Source organism: Morone saxatilis, unplaced genomic scaffold (assembly GCF_004916995.1).
Source record: "Morone saxatilis isolate NCDOM2014 unplaced genomic scaffold, NCSU_SB_2.0 Contig12, whole genome shotgun sequence".
Taxonomy (NCBI): domain Eukaryota; kingdom Metazoa; phylum Chordata; class Actinopteri; family Moronidae; genus Morone; species Morone saxatilis.
Window position 1 is genome coordinate 2,965,849 of NW_023339674.1, and position 17,168 is coordinate 2,983,016.

At 40.5% G+C, this 17,168-nt stretch overlaps 1 protein-coding gene across 3 annotated transcripts in view; it reads right to left on the reverse strand.

Annotated features, from left to right (window-relative positions):
• Window positions 1-17,168, reverse strand: part of nos1apa (nitric oxide synthase 1 (neuronal) adaptor protein a) — a 165,828-nt gene that overhangs the window by 63,199 nt on the left and 85,461 nt on the right. For 2 of the 3 annotated variants that reach the window (XM_035653510.1, XM_035653512.1), the window contains exons 5-7: window positions 16,882-16,990; window positions 5,609-5,744; window positions 1,070-1,239 (exon numbers count right to left, since the gene is read on the reverse strand). In XM_035653510.1, the coding sequence (XP_035509403.1) occupies window positions 1,070-1,239; window positions 5,609-5,744; window positions 16,882-16,990 (415 nt within the window). Of the gene's footprint in view, window positions 1-1,069; window positions 1,288-5,608; window positions 5,745-16,881; window positions 16,991-17,168 lie in introns of all 3 variants that reach the window. The other variant, XM_035653511.1, reaches the window with a different exon arrangement.

The window sequence follows — 17,168 nt, forward strand, 5'->3', positions numbered from 1 at the left end:
ATGAATATTATATTCCATTTCCATTATATCCTCATAAACGTTACACACTGGACTTTTGACCTCTAGGTCATCAGGGAGCTGCCATTTTCAATGTTTCAACCTTGTTTTGTGACTAGAATGTGCTGCAGAAAAGTCAGCCTTAATACATTAACATAAACACTTTAAAAGCAGTCAGTCACCTCAGCCACCTACAGTATGTGTTATTTTCATAAATTAAGTCAAGTGCCTGTCTGGAGAAATGTCAAACTGAAACAGTAATGATGTAAGAAAGTCAGATGTTAGTGCTGTCAAAGAGAATTTCCATAGTTGCTAATGAAATCACCCAAGTTCACGATTAACTGAAAACACTCCCAACTGACAAAAACTCGACAACACCAGGGATGCTTAACCTTGCGAGGAAGCTGGACTTACTCATTCTATGCGTTTTCGGCTGGTACAGTGGTATGGGACCAGTCTTTGTCCTTTAAGAAAGTACTGGCAGCTACGGGGTTCGCAGCTAGGTGTGACGCAATGACGCTGTTTGTTGAACAACAATGGTGGCTCCGATAGAGGTTAGAGTAAATGCTGCTCTACTAAAGCACTGAAGGCTTTTCTTGATAGAACAGATATTTTTCTTTTGGTAAAAGTTTGACAATGTTGTATGGTTTTGTTGATCTTACTGGCTGAAGTTTGTTCGTGATGGACTGTGATAGACAGATGGTTTATGAATTATAGTATTTCTTGCCTGTCCATTTCCCAGGAAGACCTCTCTGATGGTTCAGGGTAACAAATATGCAGTCAGCTTAGGAAATGCTGGCCCAGGGCGAATAATATCAAAACTCGATACAAGAAGCAAAATGTAGCAATATTTCATTAAACCATTTCTAAACTGAACTCTAAAATGAGAACTTCAATGTCTTTCTTTTTCGTATAACCTTATTGAATTTACCACCACACATTGCTTTCTAGGCATTATTTGTTACGTGTCCACTGCTCAACTCATGTTGGCGCCGCACACGGAGAAAGATCACCAGGAGATTTGACTGGTCAGAGCTGCAAACGAACACATGTGCAACACTGGATGATTTACCTTGTTCTCTGAGTGGTTCAGGTCAGGTGTCTTGGCTGTGGCGTCCAAATCAGTCACCCCTCTATTGAGGTTTAACTCCTCTGCTGCCGGCACCTGGCTCACCTCCTCCGCGTCAATATCTGTCTCCTCGGTGACAGACGCTGTCTTCTCTGCGCCTGTTAGCTCCCGAGCTGAGCCGAGGAAAGTACACACACATACAGGTGGATAAGCACGCACGCCTGCATACACACATGTGGGCATGAGCATGTACACACACACACATGGGCGGACACACAAATGCACTCAAGTCAGAAAACATTATCCACAGAGCCACAGTACATTGTATGATTATTCAAATGTATATTAATGTTCTAGGTGTTCAGTGGAACAACTCTTTAGCAAAAAAACAGTGCAATAAGTCCCCATATTACCACACAAAGAGCTGTAATACAGTGCACGTCTAAATATAATACAATGCTGCCAGCACTTTCTTGTTTCATGGGAGTTTCCATTTTGTGGTTTGAGTTTGTGAACACTGTTCTCATTACTGTTAATACATTTTTAATGGGACAAATTGGCCCAAATTTGATACAGGCCGTGTTTTCAGTGAAGCAGATAACATTAACAATGGAGATCACCAATATTATCCGCGTATCAGACTAAATCAATGCAGACAACAATACAGTTTATGAGGAGCACTCTTCCTCGTCCTCTTCTGCCCTCCACACTTACTCAGACTATCTTGGAACTGGGTTCTATTTGACTCCTTTGTCAAAACTTAGAATAGAGGCAGTCCTTCTCTTTTTAGTTGGTAAAGATTGATTTTTGATTGATTGGAAATCTTGATCTAACTAAATGCAAGTTGAAACCCTCAAAATTATGATTGTTGTTTACCTCAGCAGTCTGAACATTTAACCATTTCAAGAGTGATATATTTGCCTCACCAGGCACCAGAACACAACTATAACACTGTTTGTCACAGCTGTTGGAACATTTCTTCCCCTGACTACAAAGCCTGAAGCTGCTGCCTCTATATCACACCCTCCCCTAACACAAAATTGTATAACAGGGGAAATGTAGGTTCGAGTTCTAGTTTATATTTTACTTGAATGTGATTTGTTTTCGTGTTCAAGCACAGTTATTGACAACTGCCCACTACATAGAATTGCATTTGTTTCCAGGCAACCTGACTGTACTAAAAATATATGATTGCACTTGGAGCTACTGGGACCGCAGTCACTTGAGTTGTAAAGCTATTTCCACCCAGAATAGATGACTTATTTGATATGATTTATTTCCTAACTGGGATACCCTTGTGTATTAAAAAGTAAAATCCTAAAATACATAGCAAAAGACTCTTTCTTCATTGCAAAGCTTGCACATTAATGCCAATTTCAGGTGAAAACAGTTAAGGGACATTTGGTCTTTTGTGAAAAAATGCTTATTTGCTTTCTTCCTGAGAGTTAGAGGAGAATGTCTGTGTGATAAGAACAGACCTGGAGTCAGGTTGTGGTTAGCTTAACTTAGCATACAGACTGGCAGCAGGGGAAAACAGCTAGCTTGGCTTTCTCTAAAGATGAACAAATGCCCTCCCAGTTCGCCGCAACCTGTCTGACATGTTTTTTTGACCAAATAAACATTAACAATACAATACTGAAGTGAAATGATCTGCCTCTATTTAACCTACTGGCACTCAGAAAATAACAAAACTGCATTAAAGGTGCAATAAGACCACCTTTGGGCAGCACATCTCCTTTGCAAAGACAAAAAATTTGTTCAGTATATTAACAATTTGGAATGTTGCTAACAAGTCATCAAGGCTCTCCATCTTATGTCCTGTAGGCTCAGTTCAGTACTACAGTGTTCAGTACTTAGTGATCACTGAACTGCTGGATGCCTGTGGCACTGTTATGTCTTATGTTAATGTGTACTGTAATGATAACATTACGGTTCCACAGTTTGGCGTCATCACCATTGACTGGGCTTTTATTAGTTCCAGTGATATAAGCAATTCTTTACACATTTATTTGTTTGCTAATAAGATTATTCTTCATCTTATATGTATGTATGTATGAAATGATGCACAAACATTCTTCTGAGAAGAAAATCATCACTTGCTCTTTACTTCCTGCTGTGTCTCCTTTTCTTCGCACTCCCTGCTGTTCAACCCAGTTCTCCATCCCCTCTCCTCCTCTCTAATTCATGTCTACATTTCATCTTTTCTTCCTCCCGTCGTCCTCTATGATCCCAAGTTGCTTTTTCCTCTAATATCCATCTCCTCTTCCTCCTCCCCTCGACTAGCGATGCTTTCTTCCAGCTTTCCGTTTCTCTAATCCGCTATCTCCCACTCTTCTATCCCTTCTCCTTTCACTGCCATGATAATTAGTTCTCCAGATAAGCTCATTGGGTGTGCGTGACGGCTCTTGTGTTGCTTAACACACCATGACAATGAGTGTGTGTGTAAAGGGCTGAGTTTGTATGCATGTGGGGTCCTTGCACTGTGCATGAATGTACAGTTATAGAGCGTGGGTGATCTCTGGGCTCATCAGCATGTGAAAGAGAGCTCGTCTCTGGAGGGTTGGAAGGGGGGATGTAGGGATAACGTATCCCTGGCGCTCTCAGATCATGGTGTGGAGGGTGACCAGCGTTGGCTGCTGTAATGACTGGAACAGTGGTGTGAAAGAGCTCAGTTCTTGGACTCTTCCAACTGCTGAATCCCCATGTCTGTCCTCTCAGACCCCACTCAGAGCCACGTGTCCCTGGGCTGCAGTGGAGCCCATCCTGTCCAGGCACGAGGCGTCGGATAAAAGTAGCTCAGCCCACCAGTGTTGTTGTGTGGTGCCTTCTTTCTTTGGGTTGACTCATCCATGACATTCACTCCAGCATCGCCCTCTCCCGCTTGCCACCATGGGCACAATGCAGACAGGAATGTGTATGTGTGCAGAGTGTGTATACGGTACTATCTGTTGTTGATATCTGAGGACATATGACTGTGTGAGAAGTGTGTAGGAGTGCATACAGGGGGATGTTTTGCCAAGACTTAAGATTTTATATTATTTTTGGACTTCATTTTCACCATGGCCTTGTTTTGTTCCATGACCTAAAAAACCCAGTCCTTCCTGGTTTGTTTATCTCGTCTTTCAACGGGGATGAGGTATGTTCTGCACTATTTCTGGGCTGAAACCTTGTTCACATGGGGGCGAATGGATTGTGGCCTCTTCTTCTTGTCACAAACCTAAAATCTTTAAAGGAATACTACAGATTATTACAACTTCAGTTTTATTTTTTTATTTTATTTTGGTGGTCAGCTAGCAGTAAGCATGCTAGCAGATTCGCTAGGTAGCACAAGTTTGGGATACCTCTGTCAGCCATGTTTCACACATCAGAATGGTCCCTGGATTCACCTATCAGACACTTTATTTTGGACATATTCACAACATTTTTACAGCCGCCTCACATTTCCAGCCATTCACTGCCCCAGCACCCTGAACTGTTACATCAACTCCACCCACACGTCTGCCTGTCTGCTTATTTCTTTCTCTTATTGTTTTGCTTGCTTCAAAAAAGCATGTACGCTCTGTTGTGTTTACATCTGTAAAATCCCCTGCTGTGTTTTGTGCGAGAAAGGGGTTAAAATATTATGTTGCACACTATAAAATACATCATTGCTTCTTGCCTTTCCAACAGAAAATCATTTGAATAATTGGTTGTCATTAAAAATTTACTTTCATTTAACTACAATAATATAATTTATTTTACGGAAAACTTGGATGCAAATATTTCAGATACTGTTAATCTTGTTCCCACCATAAGCAAGCACTTGGCAACAGCGGCAAGGAAAAAAACAGAGGCGGAAACCTTGGGAAGACCTCTCTTTCACAGTGTTCATATTGTTTTGCCAACTACTTTAAGGCGCTGAAATATGTGGAAGTAATTCATGGAGAGGCAAAAATATGGTGTACATCTTTATCTTTTGCTCTTTTGTGCTTCTTGTCTGTTTGCCCAATTGTTTCTCTCTCTCTTGTCATTTCCACAGTTCTTGACTCAATTATATCTATCTTTTTGTATACATATCCGCTGACTAGTTTATTATATTTTCCTCAGTGACCATAGCCTTCTTAAAGGCATATCAGTGTTCAGTGATACTCAAGGAATACCAGAACTCTTCAATATCTCTTGAAAGAGAGATTTTATAGCTGCAGTAGATTTTTTTTCCCATTTGTCACTTCGTGAACTTTCAAGGAACTTCTACAAGGTTGCAACAAACATACTTTTTCTCTTTCAACAACTTTTATGAAAATACAGCACTCCCACATGAAACATTCACAATGCACTCTGTAGCTCTGTTTAATGTTACCTTCTGATACTTCAAAGTTATGACGAAGAAGTGAACAAGCAGTGAGCACAGATCACTACATGTTCTGATGAATGACAAGTATCAAGATTTTCAAAAAATACCATGAGGCCAGAGCAGCAATGCAGGGCACTAAGAATGGGATGCTGACTGTTTTGCAGGTGCATGTTGTTCTGTGTGTTGTATGTGTGTGTGTGTTTGTGTACCTGTGACTGAGGAGTCGTTCTTTTCGCTGTGGCAGTCCTCCTGTCCATCTGCGTTCTGCTGTGTGTGCTGCAGACTCAGTTTATGACAAACCTCGAAAGCCTGGCCGACTGTCCGTACGATACGCATGGCCTGACTCTGGGTGGGTGGGCAGGCGGGAGGGAGGGGGAGAGAAAAAGAGAAATGCAGTTGTAATTCTCAGGAAAACATTTGGTACCACTTTTATGTTGCCATCTGCTTCAAAATGCTCATTGCTGTTCAGTGTTTTACACCCAAATTCAAACATTTTATTCAGTATCGTGATGTCTTTTCCTTGGATTTGGGTCTCTCTTTTTTCTGGTTTCCAAACAAACCAAAAAGGTCAAACCTATCACTTCTTCATGTACCAGGGTATTTTTCCAGGAAGTATTGTCCAGTATTGATTATCTGCGTCAAGGCTCAATATTGAGCCTTGCCTGCAGATTTGTCTGAGAAATGTGTGTATTTTGTTTCAAACACACACAATAGGTAGGAACTCCAGTTCCAAATTATCTATAGGTCACCTGATGATGTAACGCAATAAGTCTCAGAAAGAGGAGCTTGTTTGGGCTTACTGTCCAAACTCAGTGGAACATCAGAAGGTAATTTTTCCTTTGTCCTCAGGTGCAAAGAGATGGATGTGTCTGCTTATCTCCTCCCTTACTCTTTCCACCCTGCTCTGAAAAGGCAGGTCAAGTGAAACCAACTTAGGTGACTTCTCTGTCTGTTATCAGCCCTCTCTCGTCTGACTTGTCACAGTGGAGAGAGAAAAATTTCATTTTAAAGCACTGAGGCCTGGCCTCCAAACACCACTCATCCTCAGCTGAATGAGCAGAACAGATGCAGCGTGGCCTAAAAGCCAGGACAGAATCAAGACACTGCCGAAGGACAAAATCCATTCTTGTCCCGGTTATCAACTCTGAAGTTATGTCCCACAAAATGTTCACTCCAGATCACTCTCAAAACATTATGTTACCCTAGGCTTCATAGCAGAGAAACACACTTGATTGCATACATCTGGGTGTTTTATTACATTGAAACTTAAAACGGTTTTGGCAATATCTGAGGTGCTGGGCTTGGACTTTAGTCCACAGATGTTTTTGTTTTTGGGGTCAGAAAAACTCAAAAACACATGTTTGCTTTCTGCTCAGTGGCGAGGTCTGCAGTCTTATTGTTCACAGTGCATTTTCTTATTATTATTATTTTGTTCTTTTCATTCAAACATGCTGCTTCGGCTTCATTTAGTGCTGATGTTTCCATAGTGACTACCCAGCAGTTGCTAGTATCAGCCAAATAGGTATTTATGTCCAGATTTGAAAATGTCATACTGACCCTTACATAATCCGAGCAACAGCTACTACTACACCAACCATCACAGAGCTGCATTTGTCATCTCACTAAAATTAACTTACAGCCTGTTGCCACTTCAGAAGTGTTATGGTTTAAATCCAAGCTTTTACTGTCAGAATACACGTTTCACAGGATTATTCAGAAAAGAGACGGATAATGTGGTAATAATGTGGTATATGGTAACATAAAACATAAATGTACATGGATTACCAATAACAAAAATCTAAAAGGGAATATTGATCAGTAATTATTTGCTGTATTGTATTTTGTGTTTTACTCTTTGAAAGCCTAACCAGGGATAAAGACTGCAAATGAGCTACAGCTATACGTCCTATATACACAGCATCAGTTGCATTTTATTTGAATATAATAATGCCTACTTGAGCCTGTCAAAAGCATCCCTGGCAGCTAGAACTATTTTACCAACTGACCTGTGTATCTATTGTAACAGGAAATGTTATCAACCAACCCAAGAAAGACGACCATGAGTAGCTGAGTATAGAGAGTGGAAATGAGCAGCCAAAGTCCAAAGAGACAGACATCATAATGTGAATTATAAAGACAATGCAGCATAAACCATCTTCAGCTAGTGCCCCTGTGACATCTGTCTTCTCTCTTTTCTGTTTTTCTAGCCACAGGTATTAATATCCTAAACAGATAAGACGGGTTGCTCTACCAGCACTGAGGAAAGATAACATTAGTTATTGTCACTTGAAGAGAAGAATTGTCTTGGAACAGATTGCTGTTAAAAGAAACTTCAGGTGACAGAATGACACGTCAAGACTATCAATCAATCTAACAGAGTCAAGACAGAAAATACATCAAATACAGTGCCCAGAGTATTTTCCCCATGTTTAAGACCTTTATGGAGAGCCACAAGTGAATTATTGATGCGGTTTAACTTGGTTAACCTTTAATTTGCACTTGAGGGGGTGAGATTGTTCAGAGATGCCCAAATGCTGATATAATGCTTACCTATGAAAGTATCTCATTTTTGTAAAAAAAAAAAACCTGTTCTTTACTCTCATCCCTCCCTTGCATCTTTCTCAGACCCTCTGTTCAGTCCTTCCATGCTGTGCTGTTCTCTTCAACTCCATCATCCATCAATCACCCCCCCCTCGTCTCCTCCTCCTCCTCCTCCTCTGTGGACCCTCTATTCCTGTCACCCCACGCTGGTCCTCAGCCTGACAGTAAACACATGTGTTTTTCTTTGAAGACATTTCCAGAGGCAGTTATACAGGGGATGAAAGCAGATGCTGGTGTTACACACCAAAGGCTTGAGCTCCCCTGACTCATACAGTGACTGATTGGAAAACACGCAAACACAATGCTGTGTCTCTTTCTTTCTATCCCCCCTTTATGTGTCCCTGAATCACTTTCTCAGTTTGTCCCTATTAAAGGTTTGATTTAATCAAAGTCAAACTTTTCAATAACGTCAAAGCAGATAACTGCATCCATCTCATCCACACACTGGTTCTGGCACACAGAGATGATGTCCCAGTTCTTAATCTCATTGGCTTTATTTTCTTTTTTTTTACAACTAAGAAAAACTTGTTGAAAAAACTGATTAAAGATTAAGATTATTTACTTAAAAATTCATAATTAATACACTTTTTATTTATTTATAATTATAGGTAAGGTTTTAATATTTTAAAACTGAACAGAAGTATGCAGTGTTAGGGGGGGTAGTAGTAAACTGCAGTCCAAAGCTGCAGCAGCCGGCCTGACTGTAGTCTTTATTCTTTGGTACAGTAAGCAGCAGAGAGTCTGTGAATCTGTGCGCACTACAGAGGTCAGGGATATATATTTGGAGCATATCAACTAGACAGTCAAGTGTTCGTGTGGGAATATATTTATATTACCAGGATCTTAAAAATCGATTCCTAAAAACACATCGAAGCCGGAGCAGGGGCTTAAGAACAGCAGTGATGTGAGCTCAGTGCTTTGTTCCAGTTAAACTCTGCCAGCAGTGTTCTGTAAGCTGAAATTGTTTATAGACTTTTTGGGGAGAGCGGAGTTCAGACTGGTCTGAACATCTACTTAGAAAGAAGACTGGGTCAACAAAGCATGCGACTTTGACACAGGACACTGCGGTTCATCTCCTACTGGTTTTAGTGGTTTTAAACTTGAAGATCACAAAATGCTCATTAAGGGTCGTTTTTGGAACCATCATATGGGTTGTTCTGGAAGATACTGAGAACGTTTTGGTATACAACTTATTAGCAACTGTCCTTCCCCCTAAAAGGCGTTTGTGTTGAAACTGGCTCAACATAAATCTGGCAAGGCTAATGTTGACATAGAGTCGACCTTTTAGGGGTTACTCTATGTCATGACGTATATAAAAAAAGAGTGTTAACCAGACCACCTCCCCCAGCCTGTGCTTTGAGTGGCAGTGTGTAACACTGCAGCGCTCACTGTCAAATGTATACTGATCGAGAAGCGTAGTTCACAGGAGTTTATGCCCATATTTGCTAAGCCTCTACTTAGTATTTTTCTATTTTGGTGCAGTGGTTTGCATATGAGACAGTTAGCTTCTTTGAGCCAATACCTTAGCTACAACACAGCTGCTAGCTGTGCTACAACACAGGTACCACACATCTTTTACAAAGAGCCATGACTGTGCTTCTAGTGACTTTAAAGCTCCAGCGGACTCTCTGTGCTTCCAGTGCGGACACAGAGAGTCTGACAGCAGCTGCTTATGGCTGGTTAGCTCTGACTACCAGCTCACTGTTCCTGCTACACTGCTGTGGCCAGTCTGTCACTCACTCTGGTGGGTGTTGAAGCCACGCCCCCTAAAGTCACTGTTAAACTTGCTGAGAGGGAGGGAGCTAGTAGATTTACAAGGTGTAGTTACACTTTAATCCCTTATAAAAGTGCCTTGCCCGAGTCTTCAGTGTTATTTATACCTTTGTCAAAAGTACAGCCCCTTCCAACACACAAATCCTTTTCAGCTAACTCACTTTTTATCAGGACAGTTGTCCTGTATCTAGACATTTATGCCCTGAGCCAATTCTCCAATGGATCTCCAATTTTGTCGGCTGACAAGACTGCTAAGAGATTTGTCACTCAAATGCAAAGCCTGTATATATACTGCTGCAAAGACATGAAATAGTTCTTAAGTTGGACATCTGTCACCATCTCTGTCTAGCCCCCTTTTCTGTCTCTATCACTCTCCCCATCACTTTCCTCTCTGTCAATTGAACTGAATAAATGTACCCTCTCTGTATCTCTGTCTTTCTATCTCTCACTTCCCTATATATATATATCAAACTGCCAGTGAGCTGGATCCTTGCAGTAGAATACTCTCTCTTAGTGGCTATAGGATAGGGCCTAGTCTAAAGCATAATGCATTATTTATCTCAGATTACTCAGAGGTTCAGCTGTAGGTTCGCTGTCCTCTTGGAAATCTTTGGCACAAGCAAAGATGAGGGACAAAAGGGAATATAATGCAATCTAAGAAAAGGCAGGGTAAACAATGAGTTGATGGCAGGGGAGTTACTTCTGATTAAAGCATTTCCTCTGTTGATAAGCTTGTTTATTCTCTCTCATCTTGTCTTTACATATTAACCACATCCACAGACAACTCACACACCCATCACTCAGAGTACACAAGGTGTTAGCAGAGAATAGGAGAAGAGTTTTATTTGAAGAGTTGCACCAGCTGCCCACCAGCTCTTTACTTTAATTGCCTCAAGGAAATTAGTGGGACAGCCAGGAGGAATAACACTGGGCAGAGAGGTGAGTGTGTGAGTGCACTGCAGACAAACATTATCAGACCAAAATAAGTACTAATCAATGAGAAAGTTTGTGTGTGACTGAGTGGGAGAGCATGAAGTGGAGTGTGATGAAATGAAGTCATGATGCCTCGCTGACTCTTCTGAACCATTAGCTCGATTTTCAGGCGGTGCACGAAACAAGGGTACGTCATACAAACACATACATTCACACACACTGCGACGCCATGCTGGATATGGGTATCAAACCTGGATATTTTTTATGTCATGAGAAGTTCATCCACTCCCTTCTGCACGGTGATACATAAAACTGCAGTCTGCAGTTTAGTTATATGTACTTTACTGTTAAGCAACAGAATTACACAGAATCTAATGAGCAATTACCAAATAAAAGTTAAGTTTCTATTTCTCTCTCTCAGTTTCTCTCAATTTCTGTCCATCTTTATTTATTTTCTCTCTCTTCTTTTCTTTGATTAATTTAAATTACATTTCAACTTTAAAATCATTTGATCAATTTCCTTCCTTAACCACCGTCTGCCACTTATCCAACTCTGGTTGGAAGGAGAGTAATGACTGAGTTGCATTGATTCATCCAGATAAACTAATAGGCATTTTGAAAGGCAGTATTAAAGAAATTTATGTAAAAAAAAAAAGTGGTGCCTTCAGAAAACATATACAATTTACACATTTCAGACATTCATCTAGTTGCAATGTTAAAATGAATGTAACTGTCATTCTTTTTGTTCTATCAACAGCAATATGGCTGTCTGATTTCCCAGGCAGGGTGGTACGGTGGCTAGCTGAGCCTTTCTTGTGGAGTGGACCCAGGAATGGTGTGAATATAAGTATGAAAGTGGTACTGTATGTCTATTAGTCCTGTGACAGACTGGTGCCCTGTTTTACCCTGAGCAGGATCTAGAAAATGATGGTGGTTACCGTCTACTGACAGACAGGGTTCAGGTGTAGCTTCATGGACGACTGAGCAGACAGCAGGTTAAGTTGTTCAGAGGATGGATAAGGACGCAGCCTACAAAAGGTGTCCTGCTGTGACCCTAAATGCCAGACTGAACCTGCCCCCCCTCCTCAGACGAGATAGTCTAGACTCACAGAGACCAAAACTAATGGCGCATTCGGGTGCTTCTTGTAAAGCAGGCATTAACTTTCAAAAGTGTAGATACCGCAGGTCAAGTTTCATGAAACCACAGCTTACAAGAGGTTTTGTAAATCGAAACATAGCAGGAGACAGAAACAATGGAGATTAAGACAGGGAGTGAGTTAGACAGAGCTGGTAGAAACTAACTATCCTGTTTCACAAAAATAACACATTGACCTATAACAGGGGAGCATTATTGAATTCTGCCTGTGTTTACATCTCACTACTGACATCTCATGATCAATACATCACACCAACATGTAGTATCTGGAAAGAAGCAATCACACATACGCATGTATGCAACGACTTGTTCAACTGTGGCTTATTTCTACCTCTGCTGTAAAAGCCCCGCAGCCTTGACAGAGAGAAAAAATTGAGAGAGTAGGAAAGAGACAAAAAGCCTAAGACAGGAGGATCCTTTTACTGAGATATGGATATTCAATAAAAAGTGCTGAAAGGCTATTAAATCCAATTATCTTAAGCAAGCTGTGTCGAGAATGAGTACGAGTCCTTATCACTGATATGTCTGGAGACAGCCGTACGTCCTTTTCTGTTAGCGCTCCTTAGTGTCAATGATGAAACCATTGATCCTCAGTCATATTTTGGGGCTTCATCCTGGCCACCTACATTTAAATACCATCCATGTTAAGATGAAAATCTAACGCACTTCTTTTAGACAACAACACTTGAAAAAGGCTTCATTTATGCTGTAGCTCTCTAAGTACTTTCCAATGTAATTACCGATCAGCAAAGAAATATTTCAAATCATTCATAAATCATTTCATTATCATTTATTTTCAATCATCCTCAAAGGCAAACGATTGAGCTCGTCCAAGGCTGAACAAGTTGAAGCCATTAGCTGAGACTGAATGGCAGCATATGGTTGAAGGGCGTCTATCCACAGAGAGAGAACTCTATTAACACTTGACACAATAACCACAACTCTCTCTCCATCTCATCAACCGGCTGTGGACAACAGAAGAGTCTTTATCCATCATAACTGGATGAATAAATACATAAGGGCTGTTGTTTTAACCCACTGAAGTCCATTATGTGTTGTTTTTTATGTTTTTAAACCAGTGGAGAATCAATCAATCATGTGGCCTATCAATATAATTGCAACAATAATATCATAAAAAAGCACAGCTGCCAGCTGCAAGGGTTCTATTTAGCAGCAGAGATGGGATTTGTTGTAGTCCATTATCAGGTTTAAAAGACCATAACCAGGTTTTATGCATCCTATTTATTATCTTCATCTCGACTCTCTTCACGCTTGGCTTGTTAATGTGTTAGTGCCTCGTTGGTAAAGATATGGGATAAAGATTGGACAGAGGCTGTAATGATACTAACACATGATATGGTCTTCAGCTGGACTGGCTTTACTATGCAAAGTACTAGTTAGGACGGCCAATTTAACCTAAGGGTGGTGAAACTTAGTGGCACCAAAGTCAGTAGGAGGCATCCTTTGGGGAGCATGAATGTCTGTACCAAATTTCACAGAAATCCATTTGAGAAGTTTCACTAAAACTCAGAAATATTGATGTCAAGAGGAAAAAAATCAGGCATGCACCTCCAGGTTGAGAAACTCTGCCCTGACAAACCACACTAAAATACAATCATTTTAGAGGCTTACACACAAACAACAACAACCACACACACTGAGCTGTCAGGCGAAGCATCGCTCAGTATTCTGATGAACACTCACTGGTCTCTGCTCTATCACTCTCACTTCAATGCTACATAATAGAGGCCAGGTCATTCATTAGCCTCCTTTAAACCGTCGATTGGAGGAAGAAAGGAAAGAGTGAGAGAGTGTGAGTCCGAATGGGAGAGAGAGAGACACGCAGCCTGTCTCAAAGTTAGAACTGATAGGCCACTAAAGCCTTTTTATGCCACCATGATTTAAAGCCGAGCCGTTCTTTCACTGCTGGTAGTTAAGTGGGAAATAAAGTCTGCTTAATCTTCTACTTAATCTTACACTCGCAACCTTCCACATGTCAAAACACACTCACACAAAACCATACACTGCTTTGGATGACATTTTTATTGCATGTTTGATATGTATATGCCCATTATGCCAGGAGTGTCTCATTCTCCTGCCTGTCTTTTTCATTCTTTAACATCTTTCTTTGTGTAACCCTTTTATACATGTTTTATTTTTACTTGCGTCTTGTCTCTTCTTTTTCTTCTTCTATCTTCCTTACACAATGTTTTAGGATCTGAAATGATTTCTATTTGCTGCAAACAAACAGTGGACCATACATTGTAGATCATTCTGTCAGAAAGATCTTCATTTATTATTTATAGGCACAAACAAGTAAGAAAATATTTGAACATAACCATTTGGGTTATTAATCTTGCTGACAGAATTGTATTTTATATGGAATATTGTTTTCATTTGATCATGTTATTTTAGATATTGGTGTTGTTTTATTTAAAGCTGCATAAAGTGCAGTGTGTAACATTTAGGATCTGTTGGTGGTTGGACAGGGCCTTTCATGTTTTATGACAGTTTTGCTGCCACCATAATTTCTCCTACATGCTCGGAAGATGAGTAGTATATATATATATATAGTATCTTCACCACTAGATATCACTAAATCCTACACACTGGTGTGAAAGGGAGATAATAAACACACAACACTGAATTTCCCCACTGCTTTCCATCTGAGCCTAGTGTCTATCAGCTCATTGTTTGGGTTTTCTAATTAAAATTTTCTAATTTTATTTGTATAGCGCCAAGTCATAAGAGAAATTATCTCAGGACACTTTTCAAATAGAGCAGGTTTAGGCTGTACTCCCTATAAAATTATTTACAGACACCCAACAGTTTTACAGCTTGCAACTTTACCCACGCTGGCTTCACTCTTACCCCGCGCTGTTACATCAGTTGTCACTTTCAGAAAAAAAAAAAAACTCTGATAGAACCCACTGCACACGACCTGCCCGGCACCGAACAGCACGCAGACAAAGTTTAAAACTAGCTGCTGAAGAAAGTGCAACAAACACTTGAGCAGAACAAAATAATAAAAAAAGGACTTTGACTTTAAATACTGCTCATGCTGCTCTGTGTCTGCTGGCTGAGTAAACAGGCTGCTTGCTAACAAGTTTATATGGTTGTAGGGAATATGGCAAGTGGCCAAATAGATCCGTCACACTTTAGCCAAATAAACTTTTGTTTACTTAGTTAACTTTATTTTGCTGTGTATTCGGAGCTCTGCCTTCTGTCATTCACCAGACACCCACATGCAAAAATGACTCCACCAGAAATAAACTCCTCAAAACAAACTGTCCAACAAACTTTCTATTCTCATTTGAGCAACCATGCAGTAGCAGCGTAAAATATATTTTTAACAATTATGACAAGTATGTAAATGTTCTGAAAAATTATCCAGATGTAGACAGTAATAAATGAGTTGTAAATGTAAAACATAATGATCTCCATTAAAAATATTTTTTCCCCAATCGTCTCTCTGTTACCGCTGCGCACACACACACACACAGACCGGTCTCCAGCTTAATGGCCTCAGGGCTGTAGTTGCCCCGGAGAATTTTGGTATGCGTCACTTTCCATTTTGTTTTCCGAACAGAATGTGTGTGTCAGTGTGTGTGTGTGTCATTGTCGGTCTGTCTGTAAGAGATAATGAGGCAGTGTGTGCTTCGCTCGGGCTAACCCCTGGACTACACCATCACATTCTGCGAACTGGCAGCTAAAGCGGAAAACTGGGAGCACATTTCCTAACTGTGTCACATTGCTGGACTCGGTTCGGACTTTCTCTGCACAGCTAAGTTCTGCAGCAACACGTCCATCCCAAACGGGGTTTCAACATGTACCTCAAACCTCAACAATGACGAGCCTATAGTGCCAGGAGAAATTATTGCTGGCCGACCGCCGTGTGTCTCTTTATTGGAGGTTGCCAGGATGTGACGCAGACAGATTTAAGGAGGAGGCATTGCTTTAAACACTACAGACTAACAGACTGTGAAAATATTGGAAATGAAACACTTAGCGGCTGCCTTTTTCCATCTTGCCATTATACAGAAACAAAGTTTGATGATGATTGCAATTCATGCTAAATTCATTTACTAACATAATATAAAATCAAAACAAACACAGAAGTCAATTGTTTTTCTTCTCACACCTCTGGCAGTCTATTTCTTTATCTTCTGCGTATCAGTAAATTTGGCAAATCTAATTTGGTTTACCAGTTCACGGTTCAGGTAGCGATGATGTTTTCATTTTATTTTCTAATAAAATGAAATATAACCCGTTCTTATGTCAACAAAGACCTAATGTTAGTGATGTAATAATTCAGTTTCTGTCTTGAACACAAGAGCAGTGTAGCTGCTCCTCTCCAATGCACTAGCATGACAAAAATGGACATCAGTCCTTATTTCTCTAAAAATGTTCGAAGCTTCACTTCATTTAAAACGTTGTACAAATAGTGTGCTTGAAAATGCTAAAACACACACACAATTCAATTCACACTCAAGTTTTAAACAGGGTAGTTAGAGAACACATGAAAGGTACCCAGTACAATCACAGTCTGAGCTGCAGGCTACTGAGCAACTGCACTCCAGCAGGTTGCCATTAAGTGCCTTGCTCAAGGACACCTCACATACTTATAGATGGGATGTACATATAAGTCACCATGTCACATAATTCATTAGACTGCATCCAGAAGATGTTAAAAGAGTTTTAATCAATGACATTCTGAATTAAACACATAGTTTTTTCCAGAGCCGATGATGGAAAAAGCTGGAGAGAGAGTTACACATGCAGAGTACTGATTGGGCAGAAGGGACAGATCAGGCACAGACAACCCAATTCAGTGTGCCCAAACATATTTACTGTGAGGGAAACATTCTCCATAGTCTGTTGGGTTGCAGCTGTCCTGGTTCACACTGCCAGTACAGCTTAAAACAGAGCACCCCACTCTCAAGCATATACCGTAACGACTTCTCTTACTTGAACTTAAAAGGTGAAAGCTTTAAAAAGAGGAGGGGCCGTCTTTCTTACCTTCTTCTTGGACTTGAAGACGTTGCAGCGGAAGACATTACTCTGTCCATCTCTGGCGATGTAGCTGAAAATCTTCAGATCCTGGGAGTCATGAGATACATAGAATATCCTGAAAGATAGGATAAAATAGGTCAGAAATTAAAAAAAAAAATATCTTAATAGGATGCAAAACAGAATCAGAGCCTGGCAGCGTTTCTAAATGTATCTTAAGACGCAAAATAGGCACCCAGCCCGTTTCTCTGGGGGTTTCAGTGTGACAAAAATAAACACTATTTTAAGCTTGTTTT